This window comes from Phaethon aethereus (genome assembly GCF_964289735.1).
Source record: "Phaethon aethereus genome assembly, chromosome: 26".
Classification (NCBI taxonomy): Eukaryota; Metazoa; Chordata; class Aves; order Phaethontiformes; family Phaethontidae; genus Phaethon; species Phaethon aethereus.
The window spans coordinates 4,166,464-4,188,895 of NC_138602.1; the positions used below are offsets into that span (position 1 = coordinate 4,166,464).

At 52.8% G+C, this 22,432-nt stretch overlaps 1 protein-coding gene across 1 annotated transcript in view; it reads left to right on the forward strand.

Moving 5' to 3' along the window:
• Positions 1-960: 960 nt before the first annotated feature.
• The window catches only part of ARHGEF18 (Rho/Rac guanine nucleotide exchange factor 18), a gene marked incomplete at both ends in the record, with an annotated part of 45,750 nt that continues 24,278 nt past the window's right edge, over positions 961-22,432 (forward strand). The window contains 10 exons of the mRNA XM_082011114.1: positions 961-1,036; positions 6,181-6,317; positions 6,791-7,290; positions 8,908-9,112; positions 9,992-10,106; positions 11,049-11,106; positions 11,322-11,366; positions 11,572-11,652; positions 12,051-12,156; positions 12,698-12,872. Of these exons, the coding sequence (XP_081867240.1) occupies positions 961-1,036; positions 6,181-6,317; positions 6,791-7,290; positions 8,908-9,112; positions 9,992-10,106; positions 11,049-11,106; positions 11,322-11,366; positions 11,572-11,652; positions 12,051-12,156; positions 12,698-12,872 (1,498 nt within the window). The remainder of the gene's footprint in view (positions 1,037-6,180; positions 6,318-6,790; positions 7,291-8,907; positions 9,113-9,991; positions 10,107-11,048; positions 11,107-11,321; positions 11,367-11,571; positions 11,653-12,050; positions 12,157-12,697; positions 12,873-22,432) is intronic.

Consider the following 22,432-nt stretch of genomic DNA (forward strand, 5'->3'; position numbering starts at 1 on the left):
TCCCTGGACACATCCCAGGTTGGGTTGGACGGGGCTCTGAGCAACCTGCTCTGGTTGAAGATGTCCCTGCCCACGGCAGAGGGGTTGGACTAGATGGCCTTTAAAGGTCCCTTCCAACCCAAAGTTTTCTGTGTTTCTATGATTCTAAGTGTGAGCTGAACAGCAGGGAGAAGGTTCAGTCTGGCCTAAGAGCCCAGCAGCTGCACAGGGGTAAAACTCGGCTTCATCAGCCTAATCGAGGGGCTGGGAGCAAAGTTTGGAGTTGGGCTGGGCTGTGGGGCTGGTGCCAGTTGGGACCAGTGAGCTTGGAGACCTCAAGGTGGGGAGTTTGGTCTCTTGGGGCAGTTTGGAGATAGCTGAGATGGCTGCAAGATGACGCTGATGTGGCAGACAGTCAGAGTCTCGCACCTTCCCTTGCAGGGGCTCTGCCACGGCACTCGAAAATGATGCCAAGGTGCGAACATCAAGCCTGTGGTCTTAACTCTTACCCTACGTTGATGGCAAAGGTGACTCTCACCCAGGTGAAGGTTCGGTCCCGGCAGAACTGCCGGTGGTGGTTTGTCAGGCTGACAGTGAGAGTCATGAATGGAGCAGGGCGGTTTTGGCAGAGAGGGGAAGGGGGTTATGGTGTGTTAACAGCTTGTTTTCTGTTTCCATCTGCAAGCCTCGAGCAGCATTTGGGGGCTGTGTGTGCTCCGGGACCACTAATCCCCGGGCCCCGCTGTAGGAAGTCACTGACCCGTCACACAGGTGGGAACGCCAGAGACCAGGAATTTCTCTCTGGCTACAGCTTCCATCAGCTGATACTTCTGACAAAACACTTGGCTTCTCCACTCCCCCTTGGCAGCCCCTGGGCTGCAGCCTGCAGTGCTGCCTGAGACCGCGCTGAGCTCTGCCGTGCTCCGTGCTGTCGTCTCCTGCTCGGGGTTATACCTTGCGCGGGGCTCGGAGGGCTCCCCAATGTCAGACTCGCTGCTCAACCACTCCTGGCCATCGTTTTCAAAGCGCTGGAAGAAGAGATGGTCTTTTAAGCGAGGTAACGGCCTTGCGTGCGGGGAGAACGGTCTGAGCCGTGCGTCGGGAGCTGGGCTGCTGCAGGGGGGTCGGGAGAGCCCATCCCACACGAGCAGGTAGCATCGAGCGCTGGGGACCCCGGGCAGGGCTTGGTGTTGGGTGCACCCCACTCCTCTCTGCAGGGGACACTGCCTAAATGTTGGTTAATGCTTCTCCTTCCATTTCATCTTCTTTTCAAGGCACGTTAATGCTTTTAGGAGCTGGGTAAGGGGTTAATTATCAGCTTTCTGGTTTTGTAATAAATTTGTTTGGTTGCTGCCAGCGAGTTGGAGGTTGCGGTGTTTGCAGACAGCTCTCTCCATGGCTGCCTGGCGAGGGCTGAGCCGTATGTCGAGAGTCCAGTGTTTGAGCAGATGCTGGGGAAAAGATTCCTCCAGCCTCTCAGGGAGGGCTGACGAGTGGAGCCCCCGTGTTCAGAGCACAGGCTGAGCCGTGGCGGTTCGGGTGGCACCAGCCGGGCTTCACGGTGCCTGACAGCAGGGACGGGAAATGCCAGCAGTGGTGTGAGCTGGCCTCATTCCTGCACGCAGTGCCGTGACTTGGAATGAGGGAAGCGACAGCCCTGGGAAGCCGGACGCTTGCGGTCCCGGAGGAGCTGGACACTGCTGTCCTTGCCTGCAAACACTGTCTTCAGGCTGATGCTTTCGGGTACCTTTATCTGTGGCATTAGAGCTCTTGAAAACTCTTTCTGCCTTATTATTCCCCCTGCTCCCTGTCCTCTTCCAATGTGGATGTTCAGGAGACCACGATCCAAACTGAACAGTCAAAGGAAGGTTAATTCAGAGCAGGAGGCTGGGTCGTGCAGGCTCTGATCTGTGGTGAGCCCCGAGCAGCTCCCCTGCGCCCCGGCTAGGACACCCCGCTCCAGCCTCCCTCCTGCCGTGCCTGCTGGGGCGGTTACGGGCTCACTGGGAAGGCTCAGGTGGGCTAATTTCTATAATAAATAAACCAGCCTTATGGTGCTCGCAAGCACTGACTGCTTTGGAAGTAAAGCCCTCTCCCTCCAGCATGTGCTTGCAGAGCAGTTTGTCCCACCGGGGCTCGTGCTGTGGGCACAAAACACTTGGGTCTTGCTCAGCTCCATTCCCGGCACTGGCCTTCTGCACCGCGGCACTCGCCGGCCCGCGTGCGACCTTCCCTCGGTGCCCGGCAGAGCCACTGGAGGAAGCTGCACAGTGACTCTTCCTTGTGACCGGGAGAGTATCAGCGGGGCTGCAAACCCCTCTCAGCTCTGCCGAGACCCTTCAGCTGAGAGGGAGCTGAGGACTGCGCTGGCTCCCCACTCCCCTGGCCCTTCATGCCCAAAAACGAGGCCCCGAACGCAGCGATAAGAGTGCAGCTCGCTGCACAGTATGTTGTGGTGTAGGACGGCTTATCTTCTCCCCTCCTCCAGCCCCGGCCGCATGAGCCAATCCCCACCGCTGCCAACGGCCGACGATGTGGGGCCCAGACCAGGCGAGGGACTGCACTTCATCCCATTTTGGCACGGAAAGCTTAGCGCTTGCTTTACAGAGGTTTCACCCCATAGCTCTGGACATCCTGCACGGGGTCAGCAGGGCAGGAGCCAGGACGAGACGGAATACTTCTTGCTTCTTGTCTGTGATGCTCCCCGTGGTTTCCCAGCAGATGCTCTGGTCTTTCGTTTCCTCCCGTGAGCGTTTCACGTAGCCGAACTAACCCGTGCCTTTGTCCTGCCGCGCTTGGTGCGGCCTTTCCCCAGCGGAAATGCAGCGAGTGCTTGATGCCTGGAGGATGAGACCCCCGCGGCGAGAGCTCACATCCGTGTTTCCTCGGGTGTTCTCCCTGCCAGCCTCAGCCTGGCTCCAGGGCGGCTCGGGGACCTGCAGCACCCCGCACCGAGCGGCAGAGCAGGCACGGGAGGACGGGCCACGGCGGCAGAGCTTCTTCCAGCGCTGGCCGCTCTGGTGCTGTCTCCTGCTGTGACCCTCATGGTGCGTCTCCAGTGACCAGCCTGGCCAAGTGAAATCAGCAGAGGCAGTTGCAGGAGGGAGGACTCAACTGTAGGTCTGAAATAGCAGTATTTATATTTTTGCTGGGCTCCCGGTGGCCTTGCACACACTTAACAGCAACATGGAGTTTTATTCTGGGAGACGAACCAGCTCAGCTGGATCCCACCGTCCCCACGGCATCAAAACCCCCGAGACAGTCCCAGCCTGTCCCATGAAGCGGACGCCTCTCACCGCTTCCTTCCTCCCCGGGCAGGAGCCTGGAGTCCTCCTGTTTCGCCTGCCAGGACGTTCTGGCACGGTGCGGAGGAGCCCGGCTCGTGTGCCGGGACCGGCCTGGCCCGGCCAGCACGGCTTCCCCCCGGCTCTGCCCTGGGAATTCCTCCGATGAGGCTGCTCCCTGCAGCAATAACCTTTTATGGTTCCCGGCCAGAGGCGAATTAAGCAACTCCAATACCTAATCTGCTCAGTGCTCTCCTAAAGCAAGCAGCGTACGCTCTTGAAAGTGTCGTTTTGTCACCCCGTCTGCAGCTTCAGCTGAGTAAAGGTGAACGCTGCTGTCTGCCGTGCCGGGGGAGACGAGATGCCCCATCCCGTTACCACCATGCCGCGGCTAGACGGAGCAGGGGTCCTTCCCAACAGCCTCGAGCGCGGAGTCCAGGAGACTTGAGGGGCTCCGGAGTTCGCCGTGTTTGCTGATACATGGGTGACCACCTCGATCCTGGATACAGGGATGCTCACAGCTCCCCAGACCCGCCTCCCTCCTGTGCATGCTCCATGCTGGTCCCTCCTTGCTCATCATGCCAGAACCTGATGCCTGAAAGCACTTTTTTCCCCCGTGAGCCCCTCCGGCAGCCTCCCCTTGCCCAAGCTGTCCGCACGGCTCGGCTCTACACGTGGTGCCAGCCCAGCATCGACCGACGGAGCCGTTAGATGCGGGGAGCCCTGAATCGTCACGGCTGGTGCTCACACATTGCCTAAAATGGCCTCCCCATCGCTGTAGTCCCGCGTACGCCGCCGAATTCGCCGGAGGCTGGCTGCAAACCTGATTTATCACATATTAAACGGGAGCGTCTGAAGTCTCCCGGGAGGATACGAGCCGTCGGGTGGGCCTGGAGGGGATCTGTTGGCTGTAGCCTATGTCTTGGCCAAATCCTGCGCCCTGCACGGCACAGGCAGAGCACGGGGAGTATTTTCCAGGCCTCCGAGGAGCTGACTCTGTTCCAGGGATCCACTTCAGAGCTACAGGCTGGAGCCTGGGCAGGACGGCCGGACCCTGCTCGGGAGGAAAAAAACCTCTTTGTTTTAGCTAAAAGAGAGCCCAGGGCTCTGGCCTCTGTCAGGCCACGGCGCTGGTCAGCCCCCTCGGGGCCTTCCTGCTTCCTCTGCAGTGAGTTTGCTGCTGCAAGGGGTGGCGAGGGCAGGGAATCTCCTCTTCCTTCCTTCCTTGGACTTGTATGAGGGGAAGCACCATTTGTCCCGGTCCCCCTGGGACCCTCCCCACCACCTGGTTGCTCCCCGTGGGTCCGTTCTTCCTTCGCCTTCATCCCAGCCTGGTTTGGGGGTTCGGCGGCTTTTACTGCCCGCTGACACCTTTGGCTGCTCCGTTTCTTACAAGCTCATGCCAAAACCTGCACTGGTTCAAATGCATATTCACTTCAAAATACTGTTTTTTTAATTACAAGCTGATCAGAGGCAATCGAGGCGCATCTGAGGAAAGCAAAAGGTGGTGTTCGATAGCTCAGTAAACCTCTGCCAGTTTTACAGATAGAGCGTTATAGATGTTGGTCAAGGACATCCTGGGCAGGAGTTTGTCTATTAATCAAAAATGTCTTGTGAAGTAAATTCTACAACCTTGCCAGAAAGCCTGTTTCAAGTTTTCCCCACTCTTACAGTTAGAAGACCCTTAATTAAAATAGTGCCTCCCCAGAGCGCGTTCTCTCTCTATTACTTATAGACCTTCACGTGAAATTACCACACACATTTAAACACAAAAAACACTCCTTAGAACAGAAAATCTGGCATCTGCAGTGTGCAGCAGGATCCAAGGAACAAATCTCCAAACTCTCCCTCACGTTTGCTGCCTTTTTCTAGCTGGCACCGTGCAATTTCTGGCTGCATTGCATAGCATTAAAATCCACAGCAGGATGCAAGGTTTCCAAGAGTGTGTTTTTTAACAATATCGTCCTCATATTCGTATTTTATACTTGGTTTTCCTGGAGTATGATGGGTTTCTAGCAGTTTCTTGCTGTTTTTTTCCCACTGGATAGATATGGCCGCTTACAGTCTCTTGCTATTGTTCTCTGCATCTTCAGAGATCCACCACCGTGCTTCAGCCAACAGCCTGGCTTTTTTCCGTTCGCCTCAGCTGTGTGCATCTCGAAGGAATAAAAGGCCTCCGTGAGTCATGCGATGGTTTAGAGATCGTGGCTAACGTTTACAGCGTGTCTCGTTACATAGGAATGTGCTTCAGTCAGCTGGACGATCTATTGTATCGTGTAGCACGTCCAGACCTGGGTTTTGTTTCTCAATGAGTTATCGGATGGTGTACACACACTCGGGTTCACGCTCGCTCAGCACACCTGCGTGGCGAAAACCCACACGGGTGAGCCGGCACCGGGAGAATGCCGCAGTCTCGCTGTTGCGTGTTCAGTGTTGTCTGGAGTCACTAATGTGCCTCCAGTTTGACCTCCCAGCGGCGTGCTTTATTCCTTACGGATGAAGGTAAAATCACCGTCGGTATTTTTACTCATAGATTTCTGCTTTAAAGGTCCATAATGTCAGTAACAGCCACCAAAATGTGCTTAACTCTTCTGTTTTACTCTGGAAACAGCCTCTGCAGCGCAGGACACCCTACGAGTGGCTGGCTGGCACGATGCGAGCCTGGTCTCTGCTCTGGCACGTGCCGTGGCTCGAGGGGTGACGTTTCTGCTCTTAGGGGACCCCTGCACCAGGTTCCCACAGGATCACGGCTGCCGACGTCCTGAGATTGCCTGCCGGTGCCCGTCTGTCAGGGGCGAGGGAGCAGAGGGCCACGAGGAGCATTTCGGCCATGCCTAATGCCGCCCCTCCGTGCATGGCTGACTTTACATCCCTCCTGGCCATCTGCTCACGTGCCGTGGCCTTCTCTGTCTTGCAGGGTCTGACTGCAAGCCGTGCTTAGGGGAATTCACTGACCGCAGCACCCCTGCTTTGGACTACCACAACCCCAAAAGCTTCCTCCCATCCCCGACTGCTGAGGATGACACCTTCTGCACCAGCATGGCTGAAGAAAAGGCAAGTGTCCTCTTTCCTTCCGCTACCACCGTGCGAGGCAGGAGCCAGGGTCAGCAAACCGGCTGGTCAGCATCATATTCAGAGGGGTCTGTGGTGGAGTAAGAATGGGGGAAAGGGGTACCGATCCGGACTACCACAGAATACAAGGTTATATTGCTTCTGCTGCTGGGAAAAATCATACCTGTGTGCTTTGTATCGGTGTCAGGGGGGATAAGGCACGGAGGGGCCTCGGGGACTGGAGGAGCCGAGCGGCTGGGGCTGGAGCAGGACTGGCCGCAAGGTGCGGTAGGAAAGTGCTGCTCTCAGAAAGTCTGGTTTGAGAAACCCAGCTGCAGGCCTGGCCCTGCCGGCTGCAGGTGGGCTGTTTGCCATGGGATGGGAAAAAAAGCAGCTCCAGCCCCGCATGGGAGGTGTCCGCTCAGCAGGAGGGGTGCAAGGCTCTCAGGCGGGCTAAGCTGCCGCTGTCTTTGCAGGAGGACTCGTCTTCCACGGAGCTGGATGTCCCAGCAGCGGACTCGCACAGCAGCACAGAGGATCTCCTCTCAGACTCCGCTCTCCACGGCACGGAGTATTACAGAGATCTGGGACTCCTGAGCCCACCAGCTGCCAAAACAGCGCCAGAGACGGCCGCGCAGCCGGAACGAGCAACCCAGGCTGTGTCAGCCGTTCGCTTATTGGAAGAGAGACCAGGGGCTCTGAACAAAATGTCTGTGGATGTTGCTTTTTCCAATCCCGTTTCCTGCTCGGTACGTTACGGCGAGGCCGACTGCCGCTTTCTGAACAAAGGCCACATTTGCTCCAGTGCGGCGGTGCCGGAAGATGGTACCAGCACTTCTGAGAGTCCTGCAGAGGCAGACGAAGAGCTGGACACGCAGGAGGCCAAGGAGTCCTTCCCCCCTCTGGTGAGATCTATGTCTACTTCTCGGAGGCACAGCTGGGAGAGCCCTTTGTCCCCGGTGGACTGCAAGCGCAGGTACAGCAGGACTGTGAGCAATATTTGATGTATAGAGCCACACCACGCCGCATCAGGCTGGAGCAGTCACACTGCCCTGAGCGATAGCCGCTGCCGGGTGGTCTCCCTCCCTCGTCAGCATCTGCCAAAGCAGCTGGACGCCTACTGCTCCTGTTGGGTGGGATGTGGAGGAACAGATGCTAGGGCAGCAAGAGGCTTTAATGTCCCCTTGGCAGTAGGAAGACCCTCTTTTCCCAGTCTTGGGACTGGGAAGAGGATCTCTCATCTGGGGAGAGCTTGTCTGGAGGGAACCTTGAACAGCATCAGCTGCCCTGACGGCCTCCATCCTCTGCCTCAGAGGGAACTTTGCCCACCCCGGCAGGAGTAAGAGAGCTCTGTCGAATCGTTCTTCTTCTTGACTGCGAGTTGGCTTGCTGGGGCCTGTGCCTGCGATCACCGCAGTGTCCTCCAGCCCTCTGTCCTCCCCGCGGCTGCAGAGGAGAGTCTGTTTTGTGGCATGATGCTGAGCTCCGGCTGGGAGCGCTTCCCAAGCCTGGCGTTACGGCCGTGCTGTGCTCCTGCCACATGAACGCCTTGGGCTCCAGGCTCCTCCATGCATGCTTTCCCTGCTGACAAATGTATTGATCTCCCGGATGGCTGGGAGTTAGGTGCAAGCCAGCAAGGACTATTTTTATCTCTCCTCCTTATAAGGTACCCTAAAATTATCTCAGCCTGAAATCTTGGCAGTTCTTTACCGAGCTCAGACTACGGTTCTCAGACCTATTGTCGTTCCGTGTGCCACGGATCGTTCACAGTTTATGCTGTGTAACAGGCACACGAGCAACGGCGGCACAGGGCGGCTGTTCGCGTCAGGGACGTGTTCGGTCCCCTCGATGCGTGATGAAGCATGTGTGAGCACGGGGCCAGGGAAGGGGAATACACCCCGCTGTCCCCTAAGCAAATGCTTCCTGAAGCCTGTCTCTGGCAGCGGGAATGAAGTGGCAGTGATCTGCAGACAGAACCCATGCAGAGAGTAAGATTTTCCACTGAGCCCTATCCATCATTCTGCTCCTATGCTGCTGGCACCACGACAGTACTTGGTGTTCAGGAAACCGTGGGGCACTGGGGGAGCTGGTTCACCCCTCATTTGCCAGAAAAGGATTGCTTTTCCCTTCCTCAAAGCTGGGCCCCGGTAGGAGCAGAATTTTTGACATGATGCTACAGTGATGATTCGATAAACGTCAACATCTGCCACTTCTAAATGCCCAGAGGGACTTTCCTGACATGGCAGCTAGCAGGGCAGCAGCTCTCACGCAGCTGAGGCAGGCTGCTGTCTGGGTGGCTGCACAGCCTCGGAGTTGCTAAATGATCAGCGAGAGCCGTCCAGTGACCAAGGAGCTCGTGGACTCGCTAATGGCAGCCAGAGAAGCTGTCTCTTACAGGCTCGAGACTTGGTGTCCAGGCTGACACTTCCTGGCATTTCCTTTTCCATGTGCCTGCTGTGGTGACCCTCCTCATCCCAGTTGCATGAGCTCTTTAGGACCGTCCACCCAAGGCCAGGACACTGCAGGGGCTGTGCCGTGTCTGGCACAATGGGACAGGTCTGCTAAACTGGCTTGTTCCTCTTCCCTGAATTAGGCTCAGCCTGGACGCCACAGAGATGGGCAGCAACCCAGAGCAGGAGGACGTGGAGGAGAGGAGCCAGTCCTGCCCGCAGCCTCGCGTGTCCCTTCAGCCGCCCAAAGGGGAACTGGAAACGTGGAGCAGCGTCGGGGGTGGCACGGTGATCAAAGTGGAGATAGAACCGTTGCGGCCGAAGCTCACGGTCAGCAAGGAGGAGGCGGTGAGTGTGCGAGGGCTGTGTGCGTTTCGGCAGCAGGGCAAGCCGGGGGTGCAGAAGTCAACACACGCAGGTGTCGGCTGCAGGCTGGACTCCTCCGATGCCAGCGTTGAACCCGGTATGCCAGGAGGTCTGCAGGAATCTCTGCAAGGATGGGCTTTCTCTGCTCTGGGACAAGCTGCCCCTTCTTGTGGGATACAGGCCCTGGGAGCTGGCTGATGCACAGCCCTCTTTTCCCATAAATCCAGCTGGAATTTCCCTCGCTGCAGCCTGTGCCTGTTGCCTCTTGTCCTGTCGCTGTGCACCTCTAAGAAGAGTCTGGCTCCATCTTTTCTATAATCCTCTGCTAGGTAGTTGAAGACGGCGGTGTCACCCCCCCATCCTTTCACACTGCTTTCCTCTGGGGAATTTTGTTGGATTCGATTAATATTAAAAGGACAATTGTATCACAGTGCTACGTACCCTGTAAAAGTGAGAAGAGCCTGAGAAAGTTTCAGCCACAAATGTCACTCGCTCCAGCCTCCCTGGAGCCCACAACTGAAGCCGACAAACAGCTGGGCCTTATGGTGTCCTGTCATCATAGCCCTGACAAAACAAGAGAGGGAAGGGGTGACGAGTCAGCCTGTTCCCAGCGATATCTTGGGTCTTGATCTAATCCTGTGCTCTGATATACCACAGGTATCAAACCACGCAAGCAAGGGAATCTGCCCTCGGGCTCTCAGGGTGGGCATGGAGGGTAGGAGGCTGTGGGAAGGTGGGGATGATCACTGGTACTTAAATCGAGATTCCCTGCCTTGCACCTTGTCAGCCATGCTGTGCCCCGATGGTGGCTCCCTCGGTGCACAAAGGACCAAAGTCACCCATGACTTTTTACTTCTCCAGGAATGTGGCAGCAGCGGGAAGAGACTGAGGTCGAAGTCCGTCCCGGCAGCCTGTGAGACGGTTGCGTCCCCTCAGACACCTTGCGGTTTTGACACTTCTCTTCCGGCCATGGAAGGTTACTATAGACTATAGATATGGCATTAAATGAGTTCAAGGTGTTTGTGATTGAGAAGACTAAAAACTGGAGATGTAGCCTCTGCAAGCCTAGACAGCCTCTGCCCTTCCCTTCTACATGGTCCCAGGAGCTCCTGAAATAGTCAGTCAAGCTGACTTTGAGTCTGATCCTGGCTAACAGCATAGTCTGAGCTTGGACGTGCCCGTCCCCCGTGACACATTGCCGTATAACCTCTCTGTGGCTGCTGCATCGGTCACTCACACAAGGCAAAAATGGTTTCCTAGGAACAAAAGGCCCTGCTTCATCTGCCTGGGTTTAAATGTGCCCTTTCTCCTGTACCCCAAAGAATGGGGCAAACACGGTCTGTGTGGAGGCCTCTTCTGACAGCGGTGTCCTTAACTGACCCACCGTGCGCAGCTGGCAGGGGAGCAGGCTTTGGGGCAAGGCTGCCAGGTTGGAGTTTCTGCACTGCAGCCTGAAGAGCCTTAGAAAAACAGAGGCACCCTCACTCCTGTGAACTTAATTTTGGCCTTCTCTGTGCTGGTGGAATCCATTAACCTCTCCCACCTGTGAGGACCGCCCTGGGGCAAAACGCACAGACTTGTTAAGGGCACAGCCTGGGAAGTGGAGGGGAAGCTGGCTGTTGTGGGCAGGGGCTCTGGGGCAGTATCGGCTTCTACCCTCTAGCTGCAAGCAGAATCCTCAGAAGTTAATGTAATACAGACTGGAAAAGGGAGGGATAACACAGAAAAGTGATGCAGCCTTCCCCTCCCTCACAGAAGTGTCAGCCTTTTCTTCCCTAACTGCTCCCAGCACTTCTCCCTCCCCATTAACGGCAGAGTGGGAGCCCAGCAAGATTAATGGGGTCCAGTTGCATAGCTTGCAACATGGTGCTCTTCAAAGGCAGAGCAGGATCCCTGCTGAGAGTGTTTTGTGTTCCAGGTGTTGAACCCCCTGCTCTGGAGATGCTGGAGAAGGATCACGTGTCCCCAGACCACGTGTAGGTATTGTCAGTCCTGGCTGTTTTGAGATGGCTGAAGTTCTCTACTATATCTGAGCTACTGGAGATGCAAGAGCAAAGGAGATCCCAGCTCCATGCTGGGGCACAGCTGAGCAGCTGGTCGTAAACCAGCGCCTGATGCTTTGTGGGGTGCAGAATGCCTTTGCAAGGGCGTTTTCTAATCTCTGGCTTTTCCTTTGCCCCATCGCTGGCAGGCTGATTGTCCAGCAGGTACTTCAAGAGCTGAAACAATATCATGGGTAAGTGTGTCTGGGAGAGGGATGTGGGTGGGGAGGTCAGGGGTCTGCCTAGGACCCCCTGGCAAACGACACTCAGTCCCCTGAGGGGCAAATCTCCAGGGTACCAGAACCACCGTGTTTTTCCAGTGAAAGTAGGGTTTCCACCGACCCAAAAGTTCTCCTCTTGTATTCTTTGCTGTGTGCCTGATGTCTTCTCCCCACACAGGGCGAAGCAGAGAGCTTGTGTGCAAGAAGGCAGCGATTCTTCCCAGCAGAACCTCACCTGGTTTGAGTTCCTGTCTAATGAGTAAGTGAGACAGACAGTAACCCACACATTTCGTGTTCCCAGAGCAGACTGATTTCGAGCCCCCCTCCGTCTAAGCTCTACGGCCCTGCTAATACCATGTGCGCGACACTGGTATCCCCAGTGGTTCAGCCGGGATCGGGGCCTCGTTGTGCATGGCACTGAACAAAAACACAGAGGCAGCCAGAGCTTGCACAAATAACTTGAAAGCTCAGCTCCTTATTTGCAAGTGTCCCATTAATAAATTACATGACTGATGCCAAACCAGATCCTCCAGGAGATGGAAAGCTCAGAGATGGGGTCCTAAAGTAATGCTTCAGATGAACTTCATCAGCGATCCCCCTGAACTGTGCTTGGCCAGTTAACTTCCCCTTAATTAGATGTTTTCGGTCTTGTTTCAGAAATGAGGACAGTGGAAAGAGTGATAAAGCAGAGAAAGGCACGAAGGTAATGCGACGTCTGAGTTCCCTGCGGAGCCGAGTCACTGGGTCCTGGCAGAAGGATAAGGTGAGAGAGAGATGCTGAACTTGTGGAAGGAATTGCTGGATTCTTCAAATAGTAGAGGGGACCTGACCCCAGGGACCAGTTAGTTGGATTGCTTTTGGATGGCTGGGGCCTCTATACTGGTCAGCAGAGTATGATGCACCGGAGAGAGCGATCCCCGACTTTCAGCCTCCCTTGCTCCAGGGCATGTTCTGGCTGCCCTCCTGCTCTCGTAGCATGAGTCGTGCAGACCAGGAGAGAGTGCTGCGGCTGGGTGACTGCCTGCATCACCCGCTGCACCAAGGAGGAGAGCCTGCAGAGGCACAGACGCGTGCTGCGGTGCTGCGTCCTGCCCTTCATCACGCACGACCCTAGCCTAGAGGGACCGTCCCGAGCCTGGGGAAGGCATCTGGGAAAAGCACTACCATCCCAAAGGTTCGGGCACAAAGGTGCCCACCGTACTTGCCGCACGTCAGCATTCTGCGTGCTCGTTTTTACCAGGGGGGAAAGGAATGTGTGGGCAGTGCGAAGCCTGTAACGGAGCTGTGTTTTTCTCTCCTTTCAGGGTAAGAACAAAGAGCAACCAAAAGAGAGAGAGAAGGAGAAAGAGACAAAGGAGCCAAAAGAGAGGTGGAAAGAGATCAATAGGCACCAGCTTGTGCCAGGGGCTTTCTCCAGTTGCACCAGCTGCTCACTGTGTGCCAAACCTCTTGTGAATAAAAGTGGTCTGCAGTGCCTGAGTGAGTATGGCTGTCGCTGTCTGGCTCTGACCCCGCCTGGCTGTAACCCGCTCCCCGGCCTCCCCTGTGGCCCAGGCCGGCCATTCCTCGGCTTAAATCAGCCTCATGGATTGCTTCACTTTTCTGCCTGGCTTGACTGTACCCTGCCACCCAGCTTGGCCTGGCTTGGTTGTTTCTCCAGATAGTCTAAATGATCTCTAAATCCTGCAATAGTTTATCCTCGTTTTCTTTGGCCGCTTGACCATTTCCTGCCCCTTTCCCCCAAGGAGGGTTCTAGGTCAACTTTTCCTTTAATAATTTTTTTTTTCCCTACAAAGCTCTGCTTTGCCCAAGCAAATATCCCTGCTGCCTGTGTGAAGCTGGATCCTTTAGGCTGTTTTTTGCGGATGCAGTAATGTCTCGGCTCAGCATCTGCCCTACCATGGGCACAGGGATTTCTAGAACATCCAAAACTTTGTTAACTAGCATAAAAGTCGAATGGTGCCTCCCAGAAGCCACATGGGTGAGATTGTTGCTTTTCAGATGTAAGTAGTGCAGAGGAATGGCAGCTGCTCCTTTGCTGGTTTGCATGGGACTCCGTCCTCCCACTGCTTTCACTGTGACATTGCTGCATGGCTTTGGCTGAGGGACAAGTCCTGTCCCTCCTCTTTGGGGCAGGTACTCCGGGCACTGAAGAACATTTTAATTCCCAAGGGATTGTCTGTGGGCAGGGAAAATCTTCTGGAATTTAGAGAATTGCTCTCTTTCTCTACCTTGTATCCTCAAGCAATGCTTGTTCTCCAGTAAGGGTCTCTCAGAGGCTTTTAAGGTCAGTAAAACTTTCCTGGGGCATAAAAGAACTGGCTGCCCTTGGACATGTGCTGCAAGAAGCCAATTTTCCCTGCAGGGCAACTGGAGGGGAACTGAAAAGGGCCACAGGCCCCAGCGGTTAGTGAACATTTTTCAGGTGTCACAGCAAGGAGGAGGAAGCAGGGAGCTGAGTAAGAGCAAGGGCTTGGTGGATATTTAGAGAGAACCCAAATATTACCAGAGGAGGCAGAGTTAAGCCTTGTTATTCTTGTCTGAGGAACCTCCTAGCAGAGGCTCTGTTTGCATTCCTGCATGCTGCTTTACAAAAAAATATCTGAACCTGAGAGGATACAGACAGTCCTTGATCCCCAGTGTACCAAGAGCTTGGAGCCATGCTCTCTGTGGTCCTGGGAACTCTGAGATCATTGCCAGTGTGAGTGATTCTGCTCTGGACAACTGCTTTGGAGGTCTGTGATCTGGAGTGCAAGGGGTTGGAGCTAGCTGTTGAAACGAGTGTATGGCTCGGCATATCGTTTTCTGTCATAAATATGTGGGGATTGGACATAAGTTATAGTAACTTTTACCCTGTTTCGCAGCCCTTCCATGAGGAAACTGTGTTCTTGAGTCTTGCTAACATTCTTGGAGAAAAACTCCAAGGTGGCTGAGGAACTGGTATGAGTTTGGGACTCTGTGACATCTCCTTTGGCTTTCTGGGCTGCTCAGGGACACTCTGCCCAGGCTAACATGAGCCTCGGGGCAGCAGAGCTCCGTTTTGCCTGTCCCTTTGTGGTGGCTTGAACTGAAGCTGAACAATTGGGCAGGCTTCTGAGATGTTCATTAAAATTAATGGCCTGTCTGTGATCAGATCTGGATTGGGACTTGCTGCGTGACAGCTGTTAGCCTGAGAGTGCCTATATTTGGATTATGCTGGGCTGAAACCTTTGCAAGCTGCTTCTGGGTGGCTGGGTTGATAGTTGATATCACTCGCTCCTGTTATTGCAGCCAGGAGCAGCGCGTGGTCTCCTGACAAGTCACTGACAGGGCTCTTGAAAAGCGAGCTTCGGGGCCACCGTGTAGCCAGAGTGGCGTGCCCGCTTTTCAGAAGCGCGAGCTGCTCTGTCAGGGCTCAGTCCGAGCTGCAGCCGCTGCCAGGATCTGAGAATATTTGGCTGCTCCTCTCGTTTTCTCATGAACTGACGCTTCACCATCTATACGCTTTGGCGCCCGACCAGCTCTGGGTCCATCTCATGGTCAGGTGCGGTTGGTTAGGTTATGTCCGTGGTATTTTTAACTGCAGCACCACCACGTGGCAGGAAACAAAACAGGCTCATCCAAAGAAAAGGCAAGAAAAGATGGTGGTTAAAGAAAGGGATGAGCTGAAGCCAGGGAGAGGAAGGATGGGGAAATTATTAGGAAGTCTGAGGTCTTTTCATTGTGCAGTAGACACAAAAAGTCTGGTGGTTTCCATGGCTGTGATGAAATCGAGGAGCGAGAGCTCTTCTTACTAGAGAAAGTAAGAGCGGGAGGAATTCTGCTTTTAATTCAGAACAAGGAATTATCGTTCTGCTAGAAACATGCACGTGAGCTGTGAAGAAGGTGGGCGGCCGGGGTGGCCCTGTACTTGCTTCCCTTTCCCACCTGATTCCTCCCATGTGTCCTCACACCGTGTGGTACAAAGTCTCCGAGGGAAGGACGCTGTGGTGTGTGTCAAGAGTACAGATGCAGGAGAGTTTCTGCAGCTCCGGTTTCGGAGTCTTGCAGATGTGATGTTGGGAGTCTGGCAGGGATGAAAAACAAAGAGGAGTGATTGCAGTCACTGGGATCTTGACAACAGTGGCCACCCAAACTTCACCGTTACATAAACTCTGAGCTGTGAGTCTCTAGGTTTATTGTTCACCTGGAAATGGAGAAAGCTCCTTTTGAGCCTTTGCTGTCAAGGGTGGAGAAGGTTCTGTGCCTAAATTAATCCTCTCTTATAAACATGCTTCCAGAGTTTATGCAACAGGAGTTAGATGAGTCCCAGGAAAGCCCTGACAGGAGGAGAGCTCTCCAAGCAGGCTGTGCTATGGAGGCGAGCCAAGGATATGCCCTGGAATACGGATGGCAGGAGGATTGCTTCCCTCCTAGTGACTTGAGCTTGAGCTCTGGGGTAGAGGTGGATCTTCTACATCATCTTGAGAGTTACGTCTCTATTACTTTATGGGAAAGATGGAGCCCTGGACCCCGTAGGGAGGTCAGATCAACCATCCTCTTCAAAAAGAAACATACAGCAGCAACCAAAGCATTCGGTAGGCTTCAGACAAATTCCTCGTCTTTAAGAGAAGGTGCTCAGTTTAATGAATCTTCCTGAATAATACAGGCTGTGCTGGACATCTGACTGTCTACCTGTCCTAGGCTGACCTTTGCTGGCTGCTGAATTCAGTATACAGGCTGATTTACAACAAATTGCTGTAACAAATCGTCTCCAGGACTTATTTAGGGCATGTTGTGAAAGAGGTTTGGAGAGTCATTTCCTTTCTCACAATGGTTCTGTGGATGAATGGAGGGCATGGATCTCTGCAGTTTGTCAGGCAAACTTCCTCCACCCACACTTCTTTATCTGTAAGGAAGAGAGGCCAGAATGGCTTTTGGTTTGGACTTGAAATTCGGTGTGAAATTTACCTCTCACTTGGGACTTGTGCCTACACACTTTTGCTTTTGGGTTTCTCAGTGCAGCACCAATAAGCTAATACAGGAAGGATAGTTTTGGCTTTTAATAAGGAGGAATTACTTAATTTCCTATCCTGAAATTTCTGCTCGTAGCCCACACAGAGTCCTGAGAAATCTGAAAAGCAGCAGGCAACCTGAAACTCTGCATTTCTGGAGAGAGACACAGCCGCCAAAATGCTTCTATTTTGGGGGCAAAAAGGAGGTTTGGCTGCTGTAACATGTTGACAGTGATAAATGGACTGGGAGTCCCACTTGGAATAAATGATTACTGACAGGAGTCCAAAGAAAACAGGCGAAACCAGAGCGACTGCGATAGGCTGTGGGTTAATGTGGTTATAAGCCAATGAAGCAGGATCTGAAGCAAATGTGAAAGTGGTCTGCAGCACTGGTTTCAGAGGAAACGCTGACTGAGCTACGAGTCTGCTGACATAGAGCTGGCCCTGCCGAATACTTGCTGCAACTCTAGAGGTTTTAGAAAAGGAAGCTGAAGAATATACTAATCTCAGTGCTTCTCCTTTTCTGCTTTTCGCTTTCTTTTCACATCTGGGTGGTATCGCCTTCATCTGGAACACCTCCAAGGTGCTGCTCCTTGCATTCCCTGATAAAACCCCAGGCTCTTGTACACTTGACAAATGCAGAAGGCTGCGTGACAGTCATCTACCTGCAACTCATTCAGTAAGAAATCTTTTGTTATTATAGAATTACACAGGATTAGAAAGTCAGTGCTATTCTCTTCTTTTGCAAGCCAAACCTTAGCTCTAAGCTACGGAGTCTTTCAGCTGGTTGCTGTGCCAGATTTTGCACTGATTTTGCGGAGATGCCCTGAGGCCAGCTGCACAAGTACAGCACGTTCTCCCCGTGACAGCTGTAGTTGGGCAATCCGCAATGTTTTACTTTTATATTACAGCGAAGCACGAAGTTTGAAGCATCTAAGGATTAATCTGTCACCAAGTGGCAGCCAGCTCTTTACCCCCAAACTGCTTTATTTAATGATTATTTCTCTGTAGTGCTGACAGGCCCCAATAAACAACTGGGACCTTATTGTACTTAGTCCTGTACAGATGCAGCACAAAAAAAGCTTGCAACTATAAAGATGAAGGGAAAAATAAAATCGATTAAACAGGTTGCAGTGTGGAAACCAGAGACAAATATTGTGGTCCCATGGTAGCCTAGGATTTCAGTACATTTCCAGCCCAAACAGTGGCAGGTTCTTTCCAAGCAGCGCAGGAAAGCTAGAAGGTGGATTTTCAGAGGGAAGTTTGTTTTGTAACCGCATACGTTGCATTTTCAAGCTCGACAGGGAACTGTGGAGACCAGTATTGTAAATCCTCAGGAGTGAATCAGAGATTAGGAGGTAAGGTGAGGTCATGAGCTCTTCTCATTTTTTCCTCTCTGCACAGAGCACTTCAGCAGCCCGGTGCTGGTACTAGGTCAAACCTTATTGGTGTCAAGGAAAAGGTGGTTTTTCAAGCAAGCAGTTTAGTTATACAAGTCAGTGCATGCATCTGCTGATAGCAAAGGTAATTCCCCTTGGCTTTTGCCGTTTGTCCGCACAAGGGTCATTTGCAAAGGCCCGGGCCGGCACTTGTAGTCTCCGGGTTGGATAAGGAAGCCAGCACCCTGCCAGCCCGCCCAGCACCCCAACCTTGCCTTGGCAGGTGCGGCCATAAACACTTGGGCTTGTTTTGAATGGCAAATCCCACCAGGCTTTCAATAACAAATTCTGTACTTAGAGCGAGCCCCGGGCGCCGCGCAAACACAGGAACTACCACGTTAAAGCTGTCGCTCGGGATGCTACGCCCCATGCGTTAAGGGCCTGTTTAGCCTCTGTCCGCGCCGCAGCCAGGCGCTGACGGAAGACGGGTCCCCTGGAGACCCCCCCCCATGGAGCGGGATGTTTACACGCGCCGGCCGGGGCGGGGGAGAGGCCGGAGCGGCTCTCGGGCTCGGGGCGGGCGGCCTGGGACCCTCCTCGGGGAGAGGCCTGGTGTCTTTTGCCGCCGGCCGCCTGCCCCGTCCCGGGAGCGGGCTGCGGGTGGCCGTGCCCTCCCTGAGGGGCAAGCGGGGACTGCGGCTGGCGGCGGCCGGACCCTCCCCGAGGGGACAGGAGGGTCTGCGGGCGCTCGTGCCCGCCCTGAGGGAAAAGCGACCCTCCCCTCGGCCGGGCCAAGCGCGCAGGCGCGCACCCGCGTCTCGCTTTTGCTTCCGGGACACGGGGGCGTTTCCTGTTGCTGTGGCGGCGGCTCCCGGGACCGAGAGTGCAACCGGCGGTTCCCCGGGGAGTTCGGTAAGAGACCGGGGTGTCAGCGCGTCCGCCGGCGCCCCGAGCCTCGGCCTCCGGCTCCCCGCCGCGCGCCCCCGTCCCGGCCTTAGCGAGCCCTCCCGGCATTGGGACACACACCCCCCCACCCCCCCTTCCCCAGGGCCATGGGAGGCCGCGGCCCAGGTGACCGGCCGCCCCCGGTCCCTGCGGCGGGGCAGCGCCGCTTCGGGGGCTTCGCAGTGCCCGTGGGGAGGGTGTTGTCAGCGGGGAGCTGCGGGGGGAGCCCGCCCGCCGGCCGCTGCCCCCTGACAGCGTCCCGCAGCGGGCACTTACACAACGCCGGCCTCCTCCGGCAGCGCGGGGGAGATGCGGAGTTCGGCCAGGGCGGCGGGTTTATCTTCCCCTTCGTGAGAAGCCCTGCAGGGTTTATAGCCCTCCCGACGGTGGCGGCCCGAGGCTCAAGCAGTGGGACAGGCCGTAGCTTGTGAAGAGCTAGTCTTTATCTTTTAGAGGGGTGAAGAAAGGGATAAAATGTCGCTGTGCGTGTTCAGGAGACGAGCTGACGTAGCCTGATGCGAAACTGGTGCACTTCATGCCACAGCTTGAGTCTGAGCATCCTTACGCTCGTGATAATGAAATCCTGCGTCTTGGCTTCTCGGTTGCTTACACAGGTAGTACTAGTGCTGGGGCTGTAGCACTGAGAAAAGTCCGGGATGTACATAAAAAGACCTTAAATGTGTTACGGAAAAAAAAAATGGTGAAAACGTCTGAAATGACTGACCCATTGTAAATATTCCGCAGCCCTGGCGTCTTAAGGAGATGAGCAGGAGGTAGTATCAGATTGTAGACTTAGCTTGTATGTGTTGGAAAGGAAACCTTGGCAGGAGCGGTGATGGGGGTTTTGGAGAAGGTGGGGGAAAACAGGGAGTGATGCAAACAGAAATAGTTTTCTGAATGTTTCTGGTCCTGTATTTGGTTCTGCTGCTCTAATAAATAAGCAAAATTTCTGAATACTGTTTGAAGAGCTTGTGCTGTGGTTTTGTTACTGTAGTATCTGTTGTCATCTGTGGAAAATCAGGAGAAGAAATGGCTGCTTCTCAGTTCTTTCCCATTCCTCTCTTAAGAGAGAGTTTTCTAGGTGGCTCTTTTATTTGGCACTTCTTAAAAAAATTACAAATTTATAAGGTAATACTGAGTTTTTCTTTGGTATGGTAAAAAAAAATAAACCCATGAAATATGGCTCTCAAACAGGAGCCATCAGACGTTGTGTGTTGTAGTTCCACCTAATGTTTACCTATGAAATATTTTAAATACCTTTTATGATTGTCATAGTTGCTGCTGCAGTCCTGTAGCGTTCCTGTAGAATGGGGGAAGGGTTGAGTGTGAGACAACTGAAATGGTACTCGCATTTCTTTTAGGATAATATGCTAATTTTACTTTGCATTGTTTAAAAAAAGAAACACCAGTCGTTCACTTGTTGTGGCTTGGGTTTCTGTGTTTAAAGAAAACCCCAAGCCCACCAGAGCTTGCAGTGTTGGGAATGACACAACTCCACCCCCCATCCGTCTAGCTGATATTTTGACGATAAAACCAGATACAGTAAGAAAGTAATTATAGGTTGTTTTTGGAGACAAAAAGGAATGCTTTAACGGGGAAGCTGAAACTTGATAATTTAATGCTGTTGCTCTCGTGTGGACTGTCTCTGTTTCAGAATGTGAAATATCTCATCACCCTGCACCCTTCCAGTTTTTAGTTTCTGCCTCTACGCAATTAGTCGAGTTAGCAAAACAAGTAAACACCGGTCACTAAAGCCACTAGGACAAAGTTAAACCTGCTCCAAGTTCCTGAATTTACCTGACCTGGATTTACCGAATACAGAAACTTCTTCATGTTCCAGGGAAACTCCTCCTCTTTCCTGAGGAGATTTATCACGAAGTCACACTGCTTTTTCTGGAATGCTGTAGTTGGTTGAAATGTTTCTCAGTCGTTGTGTTGTGTGTCTTTATGTATAAATTCAGATTTTATATTCTATATTAATCATTCACGTGCAAGTTTTTCAGAACTAAAAGTTTTGATTGTCAGTTCAAGAGAGAGGAATTACCTTGTGCAGTGTAAGGGTGAGTAAAGAGAGAAAGTCTCTTTGATTGCTGAAGCATCAGACATCTGAAAGCAGAAAAAGGATTAATTTCACAAGAAAACTATTTTCTCCACAGCTTTCTTCAGCTGATTGGATTTAATAGGTGGTGAATATATTCTTAGCATTAAAGTAGTTCTTGAACACCTTGTATCATTAGAGTCACTGTTAAAAGGTGTCCCTGTCTGAACTTAGCTGTTTTAGAGTTGTATTTGGTTTTGTTGTTGGTTTTTTTTAATCTGCCATTTAAAAAATTCCAAAAACCCTTGTCCTTGAAGAAAAAAGAAGTCAGGAGTTCAATTTTTCATTAATCGCAGCATATCTGTCTGTTAGTTGTAGTCGTTTGCAAATGGCCTTTTAAGAGTTATTTTATTGGGCAGTACCGTTCCAGACCAAAGGTCAGGGTCATAATACTGATAATATCTGGTGAGTCATAGATTTGTCCTGGAATCCAATTCTGGAAGACATTTACAAGGACATTGCCAGTGTCTGATCCAGTGGAAGGTATTCCAGCTGGGGGAGAAAATGTATTTGCCTGCCCTTTTTCAGCTAGGTTCATTGCCCTGTTGCATACTGTGAATCGGTGTTATGCTTTTGGGCATTGTAAAGTGGTGTCCAATAAAATGCTCTTCAGTTGTAAATTGGTTTCTGTGAGCCTTTGGGAAAGCAGCTCATTAATAAGGGAAGGGTTTTTATTATAGCAGATATTAATTTCATTGTCCTCAATTGTGAACAGGATCTTTTAATGACGTTTTATGAGCCTCTTGATCTTTATTTCTTTGCTGGATGAGGCCCCTGCTTCAGTTAGTCTGGCAATGAGTAGTAGGTCATCACTGGCCCATGCAAAATGCTTCGGAGGCAGCGACAGTCCCCAGAGTAAGCAGAGTGGGATAATGTGATGCTCCCCAAATTCTCCGTCTTAATTCCAAAACTGTTGATTTAAGCCCAGAAACAACCATGGTGGGTTTGCTTGGTTCCCATGCTATGTGTGGTATCGACTGCTGTTGCATCCTTAGCTGTAGCAGCGGTGGTCCTGTCCCCATCCAGTTGAGGTACCCCAAATCCTTGCACCGTCTAGTTGTGTAGGCAATTTAACTGATGTTCTCAGCGCTGGTCAGAGCTACAGCCCTTCTGCTGTAGAAATAAAATCCTTTATGGGATCTGTTTTTCCCTGCCAAATTAGTCTTCCTGCAGTTCCAGTGGGTGATTGAGGTAGGAGAAGACAGGGAAAAGGAAGGGAAAAGCCTGGGTGGCAGCCCTCTGGGTTTCTCGGGAATACCTTCTGTGCCTTTCCAGTTTGAGAAGGGCTTGCTGACGTAACTGTCCAGTTCAGTTTTGTACCTTCCCAAATTCTTGATCTGAATAAAACCAAATGCTACCAGTTACTGATGGTACAGGCAAAACATGCAAAACTTAGTGAGGTTTGAATTTACTAATGCTCCTTTTCTTTGGCTGGTCTCTGTGGTGGGTTGGTTTTTTTCCCCTCATGATAAAGTGAAAAAAACCCTTCCGTCTGTGTTTTCTCAGGTTAGGTATCTATTATTTCTATACACCTGTAACGACCGTTTATCTCTGCTCTTAAATATCAGTCTCAATGTATGCAGGTTCCTGTCACTTCTCCACTGTCCTCTGTCCCTCATTCTTCCCGTTTGCTGTTTTCTTGTC